Source organism: Macrosteles quadrilineatus, unplaced genomic scaffold (genome assembly GCF_028750875.1).
Source record: "Macrosteles quadrilineatus isolate MER2022 unplaced genomic scaffold, UCM_ALF_1.0 Scaffold_7__1_contigs__length_78375512, whole genome shotgun sequence".
NCBI lineage: Eukaryota > Metazoa > Arthropoda > Insecta > Hemiptera > Cicadellidae > Macrosteles > Macrosteles quadrilineatus.
In genome coordinates, this window is record NW_026542600.1 from 21,614,191 (window position 1) to 21,634,156 (window position 19,966).

Below are 19,966 nucleotides of genomic sequence, written 5' to 3' on the forward strand. Positions count from 1 at the left end.
AAATTTCCAGCTTTATTACCTCATTAATTTTAAGTGACTTGTATTGTGAGGCTTGACCAATTACTTTAGTATTCAAAATAAAATTCTTCCTTTATAGTTTGTATCCCATTTATTGCATTAATTGCAATTGTTCAATTGGTGGGTGGAATTATTATCACCAATTGAGATAAGGACACCACATAGGTGTGTGTGTGTGTGAGTGAAGGACGAGTTTAGAATTGAGTGAGATGCCTTGTGTAGCCTTGTTACTGACTAAAACCAGCTGTTTCATTAAACTTCCATGACCATTTATGAAAATCCCAATGATCAAGGACAGCTGTGTCCAGTTTCGAGCCATCAAAACTAACCCTTTAATTTTCTCACTTTTCTCAGGATCGAACCAGCGAGGATTAGTAGGCAAGCAATATAACCACTTGGCTAACCAGCTATATAAATTAATCGTTCACGCAAGCAGAAGACGTGACTCAATGAATTTTTTTCTAAGGTCGGTAGATACAACTAATGGAGGTTGAAATGAGGAAAGACAAGACTAAATGTTGCGTAGTTATGGAACAGAGTTTTAGTCCATAACATACACAGTCAACACTCTTTGAAGGCTCATCTCCTCACATACAAGACTGACTACAGTAGACCCCCTCTTAACCGGCCTCGTATTAACCGATAATCGGGTTATCCGCCTTCGATCGTAAAATAATACAGTTTGTTTTAACCGACCTTGCTTTGAGAGCAGCTCGGTTTAACCGCCGCTTTCTAGGAATCTCGGCATTTCCGCTCCCACGCTGGGCGATGAGAACTGAACCATACGCTTATCTCCACAGGATATGACTAACAATAAGTTATTTTGTGTTGATCACAAAAAATATAGCATATCCTATTGTCAGTTTGTCATCATTGTTCGTAGCTCGAGCACATCTGATCTGATTTGTTATCTGTGCGGCAAATGTTTAACATCATAAAGTGCGTTACGATTTTGAAAAACTGATTATCTTATCGCCAGAGTAAACAAACAACGCAACTTGTAGGGAAGGCAGGGAAGGGGGGTTGACAACTCCAAGGTCAAGATAGTTTTTGTGCCGCGAGCCTCCAGTGAGAGGCTATAAATAAACGTCCTGTCTTGTAACAAAATGGTCGCTTGTATCTTTAATGTCGACAAAAGGTTCTGTACTGTATTACGATGTATTTGGAAAGCATCAATTAATACATTACAGTAGTACTAAAGTTATTAAAATAGGAATTTTATTGACTCTTGCCTAGTCCTAGTATTATAATATATTCCACTGAAAGTAGGCCTATTTGACTTAACCGTGTTTTGTGTTGTGTTTACAGTATTTGTGACTTTTCTATCAATATGAAAAGGAGATAAGAGTAGTTTATTTTATAAATAATGCTAGTATGACTTCTAAATAACGATTATATGATTCCAAATGAATAGCACTTCATTAAGTTATGATTTTAGGGATCGCCCGTTTTAACCGACCTTTTAAGTTATCCGACCTAGGTCCGGTCCCATTAGGGTCGGTTAAGAGGGGGTCTACTGTATCAGTTATTTCTTATTTAAAGTTCCCATAACCATACCAATCTATCTGAATTTTCAGTGGTGTAGTCGTAAATCTTCCACAGTGGCAACATTTAGTCGACTAGCAACATGATTTTTGGAAAAGCAGAGTGGAAATGCCCACGCGTGGATAAAATCCTGCTGATTGGTTGGTCAATTTTTACCACACACGTAGTTGGGCCTGTTAAGACAAGGTCTCTTGTTTCCTACATTTCCCTGTCCCATGGACTAATCTTTGATTTAAAAAACATTAAGATTTTATTATTCTAAAGCTGATAATTAATTAAACAAGTGTTCATTATTTTCATTAGAGAACTTTGTCCCAGAGGTGAGTCCCCTTCGTAAACATCAGATTAACCTAGTTTACCTTCAGTGGACATCTCAAAGCCATCAGGGTTCATGGAAGGCATGAGGTGTATCCTGACTGAGTTGACTAGGTCGGTGATTCTAGGGTCAATCATGTAGTTCTGGCACAGGTATTGAGCCAGCAGTAGTAGAAGTTCTCGTCCGACTGCCTCGTTGCCATGCATGTTAGCTACGTACTTCATCTCTGGCTCCCCTGAATAAGATACGCGTTTGTCACTCCAAACTCTTGTGTAGATATAAATGTACGTTAAGATATCAATTATCAAGTGCTTCAGTATGTTTTAGTTCATGTTGATTGTTAGGTCTAGATTAGTAACTCGTTGAGTAAAAAGTGTTGATCATGTATATTGTTTTTGTGGCCAAATAATTTGATAATGTGAATCATTTCGTTCCAATTAAAAGGGTGTTATTTCTTGTGTAATCAGGTAAAACAACGCACCTTTAGAAAAGTAGTTGTGATAGCTTACTGTTTTATAGTGATGAATTACCTTTGATTTATATTTCTAAAGGGTATTTTTTATCACCAAATTTAAAAGTACAATTCATAAGCTAATAGCTTGCAAAAACTCCATGGTGAGTTTTATTTTAAATAGATTCCCATTAACGCTAAACCTCATAGATAACTATGCAACAATGCAACAATGCATATCGCAGCTAATCAACAATGAAATAAATAAAACAGGGATACCAACATAAAATACACATGTTTTTTTCGTTAAGCAGTGTCTCACAGTAGGCTACTTGTAATTTGGGCTATGTTAAAAAAACACCCTTTATAAATAAATTAAATTGTTTATCAAAATAAATATTATACCAACAATCAAAATGAATATATGTACTACTGATTGCCAAAATTTTAATAGCAGGGTACTGATAATGCAGTGTACCATGTGTACTTTATTGCCATTACTGTCCCACATCTTTATTCATCAAAATAAAGTTTGTGGGGGACGTTTTATCATACAAATTGTTTATCATTTATTTAAATAAACAATGCATACGTGTTGGAGTATGTTTATGAAACTCTTTAAGTTTTTAATTAAAAGAAGTACTTATAACAAGATACAAAACTTGATAGAAGTACCTCATTAACTGAATATTTAGCATGGGATAACTTCTCAAATTGTACAGTATGTTATTATTATTGCATTGTAATTTTCAACAGTAGCATTTAGATTGTATTTTAATATGCAGGGTGTCCAAAAAAGGTGGGAAATAATTTACATAGCGATTCCTTGGGTCAAAATAAGAAAAAAGTGCATATTAATATGACCAATTCATTCCGTTTAGCGTCTGTCTGAATTTTTCAAAAACATTTATAACTCCTTGACGGCTTGAGTCACAGTGTTGAAATTCTGCAAAAATGTTCATCATTGTAGACACTATCTTAGTACGAAATATAAATAAAAACGTTTGAATCATTTCAAAATTGGCTATTTTAAATATTTGATACAAAAATTCCACAAAAAACTATTGATTTTACAAAAAATTGCAAGATTTAAAAAACTTTAACTAACGAAATATTTTTTTTGCTTGCTACAGTTTCTGCATTTAAACAATGTTAAAAAGTAATTTTAATGATTTAACATTGTTTAATTGGGAAAAAATGAAGGTATAACAAGAAATACATACATTTCTTAGTCATTCTTTGTCCAAACTAAGCTTATAAGATACCATTGAAATATGCATAAAAATTATTAAATTTTATGAATTTCTTTTGTGGAATTAACTTTTTTGTGGAATTTGACATAAAATATTTAAAATAGCCATTTTGAAACAGTGTTTGAGTTTTTATTCATATTTTGCACGAAAATAGCGGCCAATAAGATAAACATTTTTATTGAATTCCAACACTCCAGCTTAAACTGTTAAGGAATTATGAATACTTTTGTAAAAAAACACACAAAACAGAAGACCCTAAATGGAACAAAATAGCACATACGTTTATATATTTTTTTTGGCTTATTTTGACAAAAGGAATCACTACGTAAATTATGTCCCCACCTTTTTTAAACACCCTGTATAAACGCAATATAGTATTTTTATACTCTTGTGTTAGTGTTCCCATTTGTCAAGTTGTGCTTACCAGGTTCATGTATTCCAGGATGATCTGATATCTCTAGCACATATAATTTTCTATGCTGAACACTTTCACCGACAGTATATAACCGAGTTATGTTTCGATATTCTTCGGCAATGTTCCTCAACTCTTCCTCCATACTCTGATAATGACGGTTGATAAATTTCTGAGGTATCACAAATCCATATTTGTCGGTTATATTTGTTTTGATTACCTCCAGTTCAACACCTGAAAGTGGGAGGAATATTTAATTGTAGAAAAAAAGTTGAGTTAGTTTATTAGGTGAAAGAGAATGTAAGCAAAGCTCCGAATCCATCATTACTATTTAATATTTACATCCTTACTTATTTGAATGAGTTTCAATGTACAGATGAAGGAAAAACATGCAAAACATTACCCACTGATCTTAAAAATTTAAAATATTCAAAACACTCCCACACAAAAGCACCTTTCCAAGCTGAAGCATAGTTTGTAATTGAAGAAAACACCACAAGCAAGACAGTTTATGTGACATCCACTGTTTGATGTTAACTCAGCTGTATTATGGAATAAAAGTATTGGTCATAATAAATTAATGTTCAAAATAGCAACAGTAGAACCCTTGTCTGGGATAGTTAACTCAATAGAATGTCTAGCTGTAAGTTTAATCATGATTACCAACTGCTCTGGTGTTTAAATTAAAAATATTGTGGGTGTAATTTTCTTTTCAAATATATGTTAAATAGTAAATACTATACTTGCCTCACTATAAACGAGTTTACTGCTTTTTTGACGGTCAGTTTGTCCAAATAATGTCAACTCAAGGGTTTGAATCACCCTCGTTTATGTGTAACAGCTCTTCTGATCAATTTGTGTGTTTAACAATTAGCGTTCTACACCCTTAAGATATAATGGGTTCTACTGGGATCTGTTGTTTAAACAAATACTTCTATCTAGCTTAGAAACCATTTTAATTATGGCTTAAAAGTTTAGTAACCTATTTTAAAAGTGATGAGAAAATTGCTAGAAACTATGGACAGAACAAATAATGTTATTGTTTTATTGGAGTTTCCTGAAGAAATGATTCTGCATTGCTGCATTTTCTACCCAATTTCTTCCGTACGTAGCCTTCTATTAGGCTATATTGTTAAGTGTTTATTTTAAATAATACTGCTAGTGCTACTCACAGACTACTGGGAAAACATTTAATACTTAGTTGTGGATTTTAATGTGGATTACAATGTAGAGTGAATGTAGAATAATGAATGATATACACTTAGTGGCTTAAACTAGGTATAGCTGTTTCTTAACATCCTTATTCGTAAATTGATTATGGTTTTAAGCTCTATTATTGATGAAATTTACAACAAAATGTTTCATGTTTCAAGAAAAGCGTTTACAGTGTGTTAGTGTAATGAGTAAACAAATTATTTATAGTGTACCTGATATATTGAAATATGGACTTCATGAAATATTGCTTCAGCCGTGTCAGAAAACAAGAGTATCAGCATTTATATCACTATGAAATAATACTATGGTTTTATTACAACCGAAACCCTCATCCTTGCCTGCCACTAAATTTTTAGGTTTGTTACTTTAAACACAGATTACAAAAACAGTTCTCTTCTTGTCACCAACGGTGTTTAATTAACAAAAGAGTACTTACACACTATTACTGACTAGGTCAGTAAATCATTGAACTGTTAAAGTGAATGATACTACAACATTTAATACTATTTGAGAGGGATTGGGTTTTAGCATTGACTATTGTATACTAAAGTAGACATTCCATCTATATGGACCAGCAGTCGCAATTTTTTATCAAAAAAGAAATAGTTATGTGAGCCAGACTCAGATGGCGCTAGTGTCTAAAATTCTATCTTCTACCTTATTTTTGTTTGCTGACATCATTGACGGTTCATAACAGTTGCCCCCATTAAGTCATTCCATTAAATTATCGTGGTAAAAAAGTCGTGCATCCGTCATAAATTAGTAATATAGTTTCACTTAATCTGTCGGTGGTTCACATCAACTAGGCCTACGACGATTTTGATTAAAAACTGACAACAACTTTAACTTGGGGATGGAATGTCTAGTTGTATAAATAGTCAAGGTTTCAGTCCTTTACATTCTACTTTGAACTGAAATGGATTTGAGACAGTTTGACCACTTCAGTAAGGTTTTACCATAGATAAGCAGGTAACACGGCATTGTATTAGCGTGTGGTATTAGTAGGTCAACGATGAGCAGTTGTAGAGAAGTTTTCTGCAGATTTCTGGAGCTTCATTGAGATTTATGATACCAAAGAGATTGATTTGGTCCTGATGAGAAGGTAGACACTAAAAGTTTCAGTCTACAATGAGTCTCAAAACAAACCACTTTGTCTTATATCTAGCCTTTCCAGTTCACAGGGCTAATTTTCACTTCATGGCAATAATGATGAGTTAATATTTGGAAAGACTAAGAGAGTTGAAACTGGAGCTTGCATTTTTAATTTTTCACACAGCTTGCTACTAATATTTAACTCTCAAGATGAAGTGTCGTTATTGAATGCATTACCGCTTTGTATTCCTGTTACTCAAGGAAAATGTGAACTTTTAAAACAGCTTGTAGAATTTGTTAACATTCTTTTGTATTGAAACTTTTTTCGTAGGGCAAGCAGTCACGAATTAATATTGGCAATACAACTGCAGTTAATTTTATGCATCTCTTTTGCATTTTCTATGTGAAAAAGTTAATATGCCATTATGCATTAAAAACTTTATGCAGTGAAAATTCCTTTAGGTTAATCATCTAATGACACTAGAACCATTTTCGGTAGGTTTAGTTTTGCAGATGGTTATTTGATGCAAGGTTTTATATTAGTTTTTCTTGCCAATAGGAGTACAAAACAACTAAATATATATACCTTTAGTGAACATACACTGCGAGGCAAGGTAAAACATATGAAAATTGTTGATGCAACTGTGTCATTTGTAAATTATTTTTTTTAGTTTATTTCCATTAACTTTCATACAGTTAGATGAACTTTTCACAAGTCAAACCAACTGATATGGGATGCAAACCTTGAATAAAAGGTTATATCTCCCAAATGAAGATAACATTACCTTAGACCAAGCAGTAACCATTAACAGGAACAGGGACTTAACGCAACCCTAAATAAAAGTATTTTGAGACACATTTTAATGACGAAACAAGCTTGTATGCTGGTATCTCTGTTTTCTTTACTTCATTGCCAATCAGCTGATATACATTGCTGCAAAGTTATCATGTTATTGGGAATTTCTTGTAAATAAGACTCAACATGGGATATGCCAAGAAAGTTTTAAAATTAAGTTTTCAGGTGTTATTCCAGTACCTAATAAATAAACTATTATTGACATGAACAAATTTTAGGAAAACAAAGACGTACAGTAGTAAACAAACAAAAAAACTTAGACCTTCAATACGTACTCTATTTGAGCTTGTGAAAACACAAAGTTGAGTCTTAAATACTATAAGTTCTCAAACAACACTATACCTCATAGATAACTATGCAACAATGCATATCACTAATCGGCAATAAAGTAAGGAAAACAGGTATACCAACAAATAAGCTTTTTTTTCGTTCACAGTACCAGTAATATTTGGGTTGCGTTAAAAAAACCTTTAGTTCTAGGGCTCCCACCCAGATAAAAAAACACAAATAGCCGTACTATTCTGTTAAGATTTGGCACAAGAAACTTTAATTTCATATTTATTGTGAACCAATACATCACCACACAACTCTGAAAGCTTTAAGTGTACACAAAACAGTACAGTATTTTGTCAACTATTGTGACATACGGATGTGTTCACATATATGCATACAAAATATTGTGTGTGTAAATGACAGTTCAGCAGTTCCTTTTGTTTGATTCTCTCCAAAAAGTTGTTTAGTATTTGTTCAAAAGCTTTTAGATGAATTGACCAGTAAAATTTGAACATGTTTATACACATTGAGAATCAAAATTAAACAAATGGTGATGAAACAATACCTAAGATAGTTCAAGTAGTTTTCAACTACTTAATTCATATTGGTAAAGCAAACAAAAAAGTGTGCAAACTTGTGTACAGTGACAAAGCAAACAAAATAGTGTGCAAACTTGTGTACAGTGACATGGAATTGGCTTATGCACTAGCCTGGGTTCTGGTCAAAGAATATGTTGTTTCATGGGGAATTACACTTCTACAAAGAGGGTTATCTTTCACAATACAAAATTAAATTAGTGTGAATGGGATTAACCTATTCCAGGTTAATTTTTCATTGATAAAACTGCAAATAGAGTAAAGATGGACGTTAGAGAACATTTTATACTTGGTCATAGTCCGAAATCAACAAAAATAGTTAACATTTTTACGCCACACTACACTGTTTTAACAAACTTCCCACTCAAGGATTTAGTCCAGAAAACAGCTGTTTGCTGCCAGCTTAATAAAATGAGGTTTCATTGTGTACTACTGTACTGTAATGAGTTTTTACCGGACACCAACCAGCTGATTATACTGTATTTGGCAATGAGTGGTTATAAACAAAAACATAACCTCCTCTTAGAGGTTATGAGTAGTGATTGTTAGACCTTTAGTCGGTGGTAATTTATAACAATTCGTACAAATTTGTTATTGTTAAGTTAGCTTAGAGTAGTATGGCGTAAAATATCATAAGTCACTCGCACGGGAACGACCACACTCGTCTGGTAAACACCAATTTTCAGGACTAGTAACGTAATATACTATCATTGACTATACACGCAATAGACTTTCCATGTGATATGAAAGTTTGAAGCCAAGAAAATAGATGAAGTTCAGGACCATCTCACCAGAGTTTACTAGTGTATTGGGTTGAATATTACAGTAGACTCCCTCTTATCCAGACACCTTTTAACTGGACTACACTCGGCGGAAATTACATCTTTTTAACCGGACAATTTTTATCAGCACATCCATTTAACCGGACTAGATCACCAGGATGTGGGCGGTACTGAAACGACTGTTCTCGTGGGAAAGATTTGAAACCAGTGATCACGTGTCTAAATACAATGCTCTTTTTGAATTTAAGTAAAAAATTTGGATTACATAACGGGTTTTTGGGGACGTTGGTTTAACTGGAAAACCCGTTATCCGGACTGACCTCGGTCCCGAGGAGTCCGGATAAGAGGGAGTCTACTGTAATTAAAACCAATGCAGTATCATAGGAAACAGTTGATTGATTTATCACTTAACAAAGAATATTGTCATTTGTTGGTGACCATCTCAACAGATCGCACCAGGTTTTTTTGACTTCAAATTTTTACATTCATGGGAAGTCTATTCTGTGTATAGTCAATGATACTATTAATAAGAAATAAATGGAGCTGCTTTAGCATGATTCAACAATGTAGATGTCCGTAAGTATTACGTTTAATTTTCTGATTGGATCAACTCAAAGTAATAAAAATAAAAATATTGCCATTTGTTTAAACTTGATGTTGGATGTTATGTTAACTCAAAAGGAGAGAAATGGATTGTTTTTTTTCGCATAGCACCAGAATAGTTCTTATATAATGTTGAAAGCATATTGGGGGGTAAGGTCATGATAATCACCCCATTCAATACATATTGATTGATTGTGTTAACTCTTGTCAAAAAGACATTTTGAAATGCAGTCTATTTTATTTAGTCCATGCCGTTAAAAAAATACTGATGAGTTACTGTTACCAATGAGTTTGCAATTTTATTTTAGTAGAGTTGTATTGTTTCACGTCATCTATCATTTAGGTCCTGTATCTATTTATTTTTATGGGTGTATTGCCCCAACCAATAGCTCAATAATACTAAATGTATGTATAGTAACAGTAAGACAAATGTCATATGTGTGGATAAAGAAAATGTAAAAAATAAATAAATAAAATCATTACAATCGGAACAATATTTTTATTGCAACCCTTATGGTACAAAAACATGTTTTAAACAAAAAGTACTAAAAGTATTAATTAATGAAATCATTGAAGAACACATTATGAAACTACAATTCATTTGTAACAATGGCTATAAATCTGGTGAACCAAACATAATACATTATTGGTAACTTCATTTATCGTATAGCTTTACTCGATCACAGAACAAATGTTAATGTTAATCAAAAAATTATATGCTTAAATGGAAAATAAGTGATATTGCAGGATATTGTTTTACATGTTTGGAAAAATACCTAGTTATTGCTATTCCTACATTTAATTGAGAAGCACCAATGAACTTATAAAACTAACTACACTTAATAATTACTTAACTTGCACAACCAGAAAAAATGTACATGCTCAGTCACCCTATAGCTCTTTTCAATGGTTATAACATTTTTAACAACCTATTTTCTTCTCAGATATAACAAACACTATAAAATTTAAACAACACCATAGCTAAAAATTGTTCAGACTTAATATTTTGTTTGAGCAATGGATATGAAATATTACAAAACTATTTCTTACTAGGGTATTACACATAAGAATCATCTATGGCCAGCTATAAAATGTTATGGCCCCTGAGGTAGTTTCATCACTAGGTAAACACTGTAATAATTCTGAATGTGTGTTCCCAAAAGTGAAATATTAGTTTCAAAAAATGAGTAAGACCTTAAAACTAAATATTAAAGTAATTCTCATGAAGCAATTTAGTAAGCGATATCTAATATACATGCACAGAGAGCCAGATAAATGCTTGAATACAATTCAAACGATACTTCTTTTCTTACAACTAATTCGACAAGCACAAGTCATACAGCAGCACATGCACAAAATAGATGCAAAAACAAGCAAGATTATCAATGGCATTGGAATTGGCTTGTCCTCAATTTGAACTGCAAAATAGAAAATTGAGTTACTTCAATCAACTTAGGAAATAAAACTTGGTCATGAAAAGATTTGTGCAATAAACATTTCCCAGTACAGAACTTTACTGTATAAATTGTGAAAGTAATTATCATGGGAAATGATCCTTCCGAATGATTGGTCAGATTTAGTATTTGATCCCCATTAAGTCTGATTCAAATGTTGATTTTGGGTAAAAAGGTTTTTAAAATTTTAGTTTCACAATTTTTCAAGTTAATATAGAATTTGGGTTTTTGTGTGTTTGGGGAATTTGGGGTCTTTATTTATACTATTATAGGTACATTATTTACGTCAGCAGTCCAACAAGTAGTGGTCGAACTCTCGACCTGTTTCGCCTATTCAGGCATTGTCAAGTGATCTTTCCCAGAATTAGCCAGTCCGCCTTTGCACCACGGCCAGTTAATAGTAGGCCTACTCTAAATGTTTAAATGTTTTTTTCTGTATGTATGTTATGTGTATTTGAATATAATTGGATGAAACATTCTTGGAAAGATCACTTGACAATGCCTGAAAAGGTGAAACATGTGAGTTTGCCACTACTTAGTGAACTTTTGACGTAAGGTATGTCTATAATAGTCTAATTAGACAGTTCAGAGCTGTTTAATGAATTTAAGCGTTGAGAACAAGTATTGATTTGTGACTTCCATCTACTTTGATTTTAATTTACAAACCGTCCTGAATGTCCAATTGAACAGAACGTTGTATTCTGTTAGCTCTGTTTTCGGCCATTATTTGCCCGGTTTGATTTTGCCTACGTATATGGGGCCTGTCGATACAGCACATACGTCTACATCCATCTGGGTCATGGCAATGCCAACACATCATCATGAAAAACAAAAGTAAAATGGCAATGCAAGCTGAGATGACGATTTTGGTGATCCGTATAGTGTCTGTTTCATCACTATGAGGTGAAATTGGACCAAGATTCAATGCAACTGAAAATAATTTAAATGGTGACTTAAAGATTAAAAATTAAAGACAGAAAATAGTCAAATTTTACTAACGGGCAAGGAATAATATACTAACTGTAATTTGCCAATTAAATAAATTTCCTAAGTCAGTTGAATTCACAATGGCCTCAATTTAAACATCAATGCCACAAAATGTATCTTCAGGCCTAACTAACAGGATTTGAGAAATTTAAAAATAATCTTTTATAAGTTTTGAATTTATTAAGTACTGTACTACAGTATTAATATTATTCTTTCAAAGTTTACAGAATAAAGGAATTGTTAGTTTTAAAAATGTAATTACTGAATTAACAGAGTAAATAAAAGAATAAGATATTTTTGGGTCAGAGAAGCTCACAATACAATTGTTTAAAACTAAAATAATATAAAATAAATACATACAGTACCATATACCCATTAACACATGCACTGCCACAAAGAAACATGCATTATGTGAGTTTGGATTAAAAATGATATCTAAAATTAAACTAAAATGTTAATTAGTATCAGTTATAAAAGCTTCAACAACAACCAGTTAAACAGGTGATAGAGCAGGTGAGGAGAGGAGATGACAGGAGATGACAGCAACATCACCAATATATACTGCTAACAAACGTCACTGTTGTTGATGTGTTTGTTGTTATTGTTTTTACCACTGGCAATGTTGTTGATATTTTCTCCATGCCACTACCACTGTAGGTACTTTCAATGTTATTGTCATTTTCAATATTGTCAATATTATTAAAACTGCTAATATTGTTCATAATACTATCAGTATCAGTGTTAAAGGATTCACTGTTACTATCATTTTCATGGTCAAAGTAACCATCACTATCACTGTCATCATTGTCATTAATAATACTATCAGTATCAGTGTTAAAGGGTACACTGTTACTATCACTTTCATGGTCAAAGTAACCATCACTATCACTGTCATCATTGTCGTTAATAAGTTCAAGTTGGTTATTGATTTTAGTGAGATTGGTTTCCACCATCAAGTATTCATGCCAAAGTGCGTGCAGGATAAGAATAAGACAAGCCACAACTGAAGCTTTGAAAAGAGTTTGAAAAAAATCAGCTGTAAAAAAACAGGGAGATACAAAATCAAGCAAAGGTTTTTAATACATGAATAAAAATTCTAGTTTCTAAAAAAAATACCTAGGCCACAGCCAACCTGCAGACTAAGGGAAATTCCATTTGCCTGACTTAAATATATTTAAATAACATTAGGATTAACAAGTACCTAGGTTTGCTGCTATAGGGAGGGCAATAAAGTGTGTATTTGTCAAATATTAATAGCTTAGTACAAAATAGATAAATTTGACGAGTTATATCCATTAACAACCAAACTACCAGGTACAATCGTTTACTTATTCTCCATAACAACATGGGTATATAAATTTAATTTTTATTTTATTTTCTCCGTAACTAATAAACGCACATAAATACTTCAATGTGCTAAATTATTTTGTTTAAGCTTTTCAAAATAGTGTAGAGAAATTAGGAAATTTTATGTTTTGATGGTCAAAAATAAGAACTGTCATGCCTGGTAATGGTGGAATGGCATTCTATAAGGTCCATGTTAAATGTTCCAAAGTGTGTTTGCATATTCTGGCGATAATAGATTTTTCCTGCTTATACCACACTGGTCTGGAACTTATTTTAAATTGTATTTTCCATCACAGTCTATTTCAACATAAACATATTCATAACTTTGTTAAATAGGCTAGATATAATCAGAATGTATTTACTCTGCAAGACCTTTTATAAGGCAAGCCTTTTATAAGGCTTTTACAACTTTGTATTGGAAATTTATTGTATAAGTGCTGTACCAAGTTAAAAAAGAAAAACTAAATTTGATGCAGAACTTAGGCTACACACAAAGTAAGTAAAAAGGTGTTTCTTGGTGCCGATTCTGAGATTAAAGTAACCACTATTATATAGGATACCAAAATAGCTACCATAATCTAATGAAGTTCTTTAAACGTGACAAGGAAAATACAAGTACAGATAGAAAATTGGTTATTTCAGGTTAGATATTATAAATAGGCTTTATCACTCTTTGATTTATCTGTATGTAAATGTAAAATAACATACTCCTGAAACTGCAAAAAAATTCCCTGAGATCTGCGAGTGCCCTTCATCAATTTCATGTAAATGTGAAAAATCCGAAGAAAAAAATTTCCAGTGCTTGAACTCATGTTTATGTATTTCCAAAGAAAACTTAGAATAGAAAAAGTTAGATATGTATGTGGACAAGAAGGAGTAAAAAAATTAATCAAAAGACTGCAACATAAGAAAATAAAAAATTGGGTTTTGTCGTCTAACATTCCATTACTTTCACATTCATAGCCTTCATGTGCTAAGGAGGTGATGGAACCAAACATTGATGCAGACAAAAACATAATGGAAAAGGAAAGGTCGGATGATGACTACATATCTTTTCCGAGTAAACAGTCGTGGCAAATGCTGGTACAAAGCTCCAAAGCTCAACTTCTAGGAAAAGAATAATAAGAAAATATTAATTGGGTCACTACTTCTATTTATAAGTCATCTTTGTTAGAAAAAGTATCTAAATAAGAAATGTGGGCCAAGATTTCAACTGCCTCCACACCAGAAGAATAGAACTTTATCAATTCCCATGTCACTTCATCAAATTGGTAACTGAAGCCTCCTCGACACTTGTTGGAACCAGGAACAGAGATAGTTTCATCTGAACAATGCTGCAAGAGCTTCAATGCCAAGTTTTACGAGCAAACATGATTTCAAATTTCCAAATATGAAAATAACTACTCTATGAGAAGTCAAGTACAATTGTGTAGTTTCGGGATTGACAATTTGCATTTTGCTATAAATGTTCTAATTAATCAATCTATTTGATGATTTAATTGCCCAATAATTTATTTAATTGTTTTACAGGTTGCAGTGGGTGTAACAAATTTAGGATATACTGCACTGGAGTCTCAAAACGATAAGAATTACTATATTGAAGGCCTAAGCACTATCTCAAATTTAAAAAATAAAATGCCCAGTGAATAGTTTATTGTGTATTTACAACTGTAATATACATTATTTTCACTATGACAGGCTGATGTAAAATAGTATGGATACTTTTAAAAAAATCAATAAAATCCCGTGATTTAACCCTTCCAGGGCTATGGACGGATATATCCGTCAATCTTTGTTTACTTTCCTGGCTGAAAACGGATATATCCGTCCCGAGAAATTTTTTTTCTGGGATAAAGACGGATATATCCGTCCAAAAAGCGAATTGATACACAATGTTTATAATACGGTAATAAACATTACACTGCATTATAAATGGGTTATTTTGTTTTTGTGGTTGGCAATAATAATTGCCGCAGCTGTTTCGGCTATTTTGCACCATAGAGTGTGCGTAAATAAATATTGCTGTCACTTCACACATGGTTGTAAGTGAGTGATGTTTACATTTTGTGTTTTGTACTTTATTTTTATGTTATTGAGCTAAATTTACTAATGCAAACGATCTGAAAATTGAAGATGTTATTGAGATTAATAAAAGTATGTCTGAGAGGGGTTTTATACTTGGCAGGGAAAATAATAGTATGGAATGTGATGGATATGATGAACCTGAAGAACAGTCTTTACGTAGTGGAAGTCTTGGCGGGGAATGGGATTGAGGACATGGGAGCAAAACTGAGTGGTTTAGATTTACTTTAGAATGATAGATACATTTTTATGGATAAAAAATAAAACAAGGGAAGGAATAGCCTAAGGTTGACGGATATATCCGTCTACCGCCCACAAGAATACTCAAGATTATTGGCAGTGTTCATATTTTGTGATTATCACTGAGGGCGGCAGACGGATATATCCGTCCACCTTATGTTTTTTGTGGGCCAAAGACGGATATATCCGTCAAATCAAATTTTATTTTCTTCATAACTTTTGTATAGTTCAGCCCTAAGGAAAATCTTTTTATGATGCATGAATTATTTCAAGTGAAATAAATACAAAGCACAACCACTTTAGTTTTTAATTTTTGGCAAAAAATAGTTAAGCTCCAGCCCTTCATTTAATTTAGCCCTCTGGAAGGGTTAAGCGAAATGTTGAAATTTAAACATAAAATCTAGTCTGGTCCATCCCTAATACATTTTAATACATTGTTTTCTTTCACACTCTCTCATTGCTTACGGTTTTGATCAAGATCGAATGCCAAACTACATCTTGTTAATAATATTTTTTTCTTTTAATTCATTGTAATAGTACAAATGTTTTGACAAAGCAAATGGTTCAAACTTTTAAAAATATCACAAATAAAATTAACATTTAATAGCAACAAATAAGTAGCATCCGTTTTATAATGAATATTATTAAGATACTTGGGAATCTAAGGCGAAAACTTCACAAAAAGACTTAGTCTAAACGCAGAATTTATAAGAAGAGAAGAGATCATAGCGGCCAACAAAAGAGAAACCTGAGGAACACAGGCGATGCTGACTGCGGGAAGAGAAATAGTTGAGATTGTTAGTTATTTCATTTCATATAATAGCATTACACCAATCTGCACATGCTAAATTGGGCCATGAGTTATACACAACATGCAGTGTGTTCTAGTTGTAGATTTTGAATTAATAAATGGTCATGCAATATGTTGATCGTTTTATGATCTCAAAATGAGAAAATGTTATAAGCCAAAAACTACAAAGAACATTCACATTCATATACAGTTGGTAAATGTTTACGACTATATTTATACAAATCAGTACGGTATTGAAGTGGAAATTTTCATTTTTGGTACCTAATACAAATTTTTAGTGCTAATAATAATAATATCATCAATAAACTAAGTCTGTGATCAACTTTTGTTTAAGTTTTATAAGTAGCCTATAAGTAATATTTAGTCTGATTCTGTTAAGATGTTTGTAAAATTTATCCAAACTAAGTATACAAATAAAAAATAATGTTGAACGTATTTATTGAAATGAAAACATCTTATCTGATGGTATAGAACTAATTCAGTAAGTTAAAAGTTTTAACCCTGACAAATTACCCTGTTTATGATTTACTACTAGAAATACAAAACATTGATCTAGTAAAGCAGTTTAATACTAACTATTCATATATTTATATTTAACAAATGAAATTGTTATAATTTACGAATTTATATTTTTAATTGTGTTTAAAACTTGGTTCAGTGTTAATACTCTAGCTTCAACAACCTGATATACACTACTGACTGCACCTAACCTGAGGTACTGACTGCACTAAGTATTTACCAACTTTAACTGAGACTAACCAGTGGCTTTATACATTGTTCAAATGAGTATTGAGATTGAAATATCGACAAAATAATATCACCTTTTGTAGCAGCTTGCAATCTAATTAAAGGTCCTTGAAATTTAAATAACCAAGCTAGTTGACCTTTTCAAAAGTATTAGTTGGTAACTGTGTTTTAATAACTCATTTTTAGACTCTTTCTTAAAACAAATCCAACGCAAGACATTTTAGTATTATATTCATTCTGGCAAAACCTAGTATTTTATTAGTATCATACACTCAATTAGTCTACTGAAAATCTCATCAGGTTGCTAATGTTTGATCAGTCTATGAAAGAACTGAAATTTCAAATTAATGCTAAGCCTATTTTGTTCATATAGAAGAAACTTTTTTGAATACTTCCTTAAGCTACGTTACCACAAGTATAACCAAAACGTAAAATGGCTAATTCAAGAGAAAAAACACCATAAATTGGCCCTTTTCGCCATAATAATCTACCTAACTTATCACAAATGGAGTCAATTTTGTCAATAAAATCATTTTAAAATCTCAATTAAAAAACAAACTAGTAAAATCTAAAATAATATCTAAAACTTAAAGATAAAATTAATCACAACTGGTTTAGTTGTTATTTTGTAATGCTTGTTAATGGATTATCACACTAAAAAAAAATGTGGTTTAGTCTCAATATACACATCAAATACATATAAAAGTTAAACTACAACACATGAAATACTTAGTGCCAGCAAACACAGAACACAACCAAAACACCAAATTGCTATACAATAGAGAAAGCTCAACATGTGATATAATTTACAACACTATTTTTATAAGAAGAGAACAATATCTTCAGCTCAACACAAACAATAAATCCAAACAACATTAATGATTTAACAACTGATGAGAAAGTTATATGTAGCTGCATTTTGAATTAATTTAAATTTTCAAAAATATATTTTACAAGCAGGTAATTTCTCATTGCAAACACGAATAGGGCAAAAATTAGTTATTTCTATTTGGAAAATATTACTTTGAGCTGAAGTTTTTAGAGTTCAATAACTTCATGGAAGCATGTAACAATAACAATTGCAATATTTTAAAAGTGAATAAGGTTTCAATAGTTTTTTATTTTTTTTTTTTTTTGTATATAGGCCTAAAATATAAATAATTACAAAACTTGTATCAGAGTTCAAGGAATTTGTAAATGAATAAAAACAACATAAAACATCATGATGACAAGGTGCACCAAAAGTGTGACAAAATATTGTAGGCGGCCAATTTGGCACCATAACTCTGGTTAAGCAAAGATTTGGCCAAATAAACCGAGAGAAATTCCTCTCCGAGAATTTCTCTGAACGAAGAAGTTCATGGACAGACTGCTCGGAGGGAGTCTATCCCCGACCCGCAGCGCGACTGTATGCTCGTCCCAGTAGGCCTGTATCGATGTCCGTATGTGTTTTTGTAACAGTATTATTTTTTGTTTAAATGTCTACGTGTCGTGTTCGTGTTTTGTGTAAACTATAGAACCACGACAAAGCCATTTTGGTGAATATACTTCACTAGTGCTCAGCTGATGATGACACAAATATGTTGAAACATGTCCTGGAATTCACCATTTGGAATTTTGAACGTTTGCTGAATTGACGTTAGTAATATGACTTACAATAATTGTCTCCAGCTCAGGGGCTGAACAATGCATTTTAATCAAAGAACCCATAAAATATTGCTGGTACTGTTACATGCTTCGGGAAGAATAGTGTTGTGAAGTTTGTGAAAAGAGAAGGGCAAAGTAACGTTCATTGTTCAATTACCTGTAACGTCTTGTGATTCTCCCAATGTTAGATTGGCCACAATGGCATCCAAACCATGTTCTGGAACCTTGATCTGCACCCATGGTCCAGCCTCATACCTGTAAAAATGGTAATGTTGAGTAAAAAAGCATTGTAGTTAAAGGCAATAGGAAAAATTATAGGACTCAGATTGAATCTTCAAAAAATCAAGCTAAGCAACTAAATCAACCTAAGAAAATAACTGACTACAGTAAAATCTTAAGAGGCGGCAGGAGTCAAGTTCTAAATCGTCAATCTGCTACTCCTGCAATTGTATGTTCCGCAACCCGCACGGCTAGCGTCTGACCTTGAGCAGTACATTGTACAGTAGCTGTGCTGACAAACGGGCAGTGGCAGTGCCTACCTTTCGAAATGGTCTATACTGACTGAGGGTCGAATGAACCTGTCGTCTTTTTACACAAACATACTTATACTCAACCTACGATGCTACACTTATGTTGTTATGTAAACATCAAAAATATATATGGTATTTTACTTGAAAAGCTGTTGATTATTACTATTATCATTACTATATTATTTTGGTGAAACAAAACTGATCTAAATTTAAACATTTATGTTCATGCTAATATACAATTTACTTCATAGCATCAAATTAAATGCTGATCAATGTTATTTTTAATTCCCAACACTGTATACTGTATATAACAGGAAAAGTAGAAAACAGTTTTTTTAATCTCCTGAAATGTTTGATATTTTGTGGTTATAAGGTTTGTAAATTAAGGTATAGACTATAGTGGAGAAAACATTAAAACGTTTACTTTGAAATAGTAATTTTAAACATTTACAACAATTCGATTTACAACAATTGATACAGAACAATAATACAATACTGAACAATAAACAAGTACAATAATTCCAGCTTTTTCATAGTTTTACAACAACCATTTTCATAGTTTTACAAGTTTACTCTGTTTTTTCTGCCTTCTTTTCTTTAGATTTTGTCTGAGCCTCTACTATATACGAAGGATTCCTTATGGGCATAGACCGGGAATGCCGAGGGTCGATGATTTCGGGCAGTATGCAATTCATGTAGAATTTTTTTA

General features: G+C 32.4%; 1 protein-coding gene across 1 annotated transcript in view; it reads right to left on the reverse strand.

The window, feature by feature from the left end:
• The window catches only part of LOC128999160 (carboxypeptidase D-like), an 87,042-nt gene that overhangs the window by 35,403 nt on the left and 31,673 nt on the right, over positions 1 to 19,966 (reverse strand). The window contains exons 6-8 of the mRNA XM_054425538.1: positions 18,885 to 18,982; positions 4,008 to 4,229; positions 1,923 to 2,114 (exon numbers count right to left, since the gene is read on the reverse strand). Coding sequence (XP_054281513.1) covers positions 1,923 to 2,114; positions 4,008 to 4,229; positions 18,885 to 18,982 — 512 coding nt within the window. The remainder of the gene's footprint in view (positions 1 to 1,922; positions 2,115 to 4,007; positions 4,230 to 18,884; positions 18,983 to 19,966) is intronic.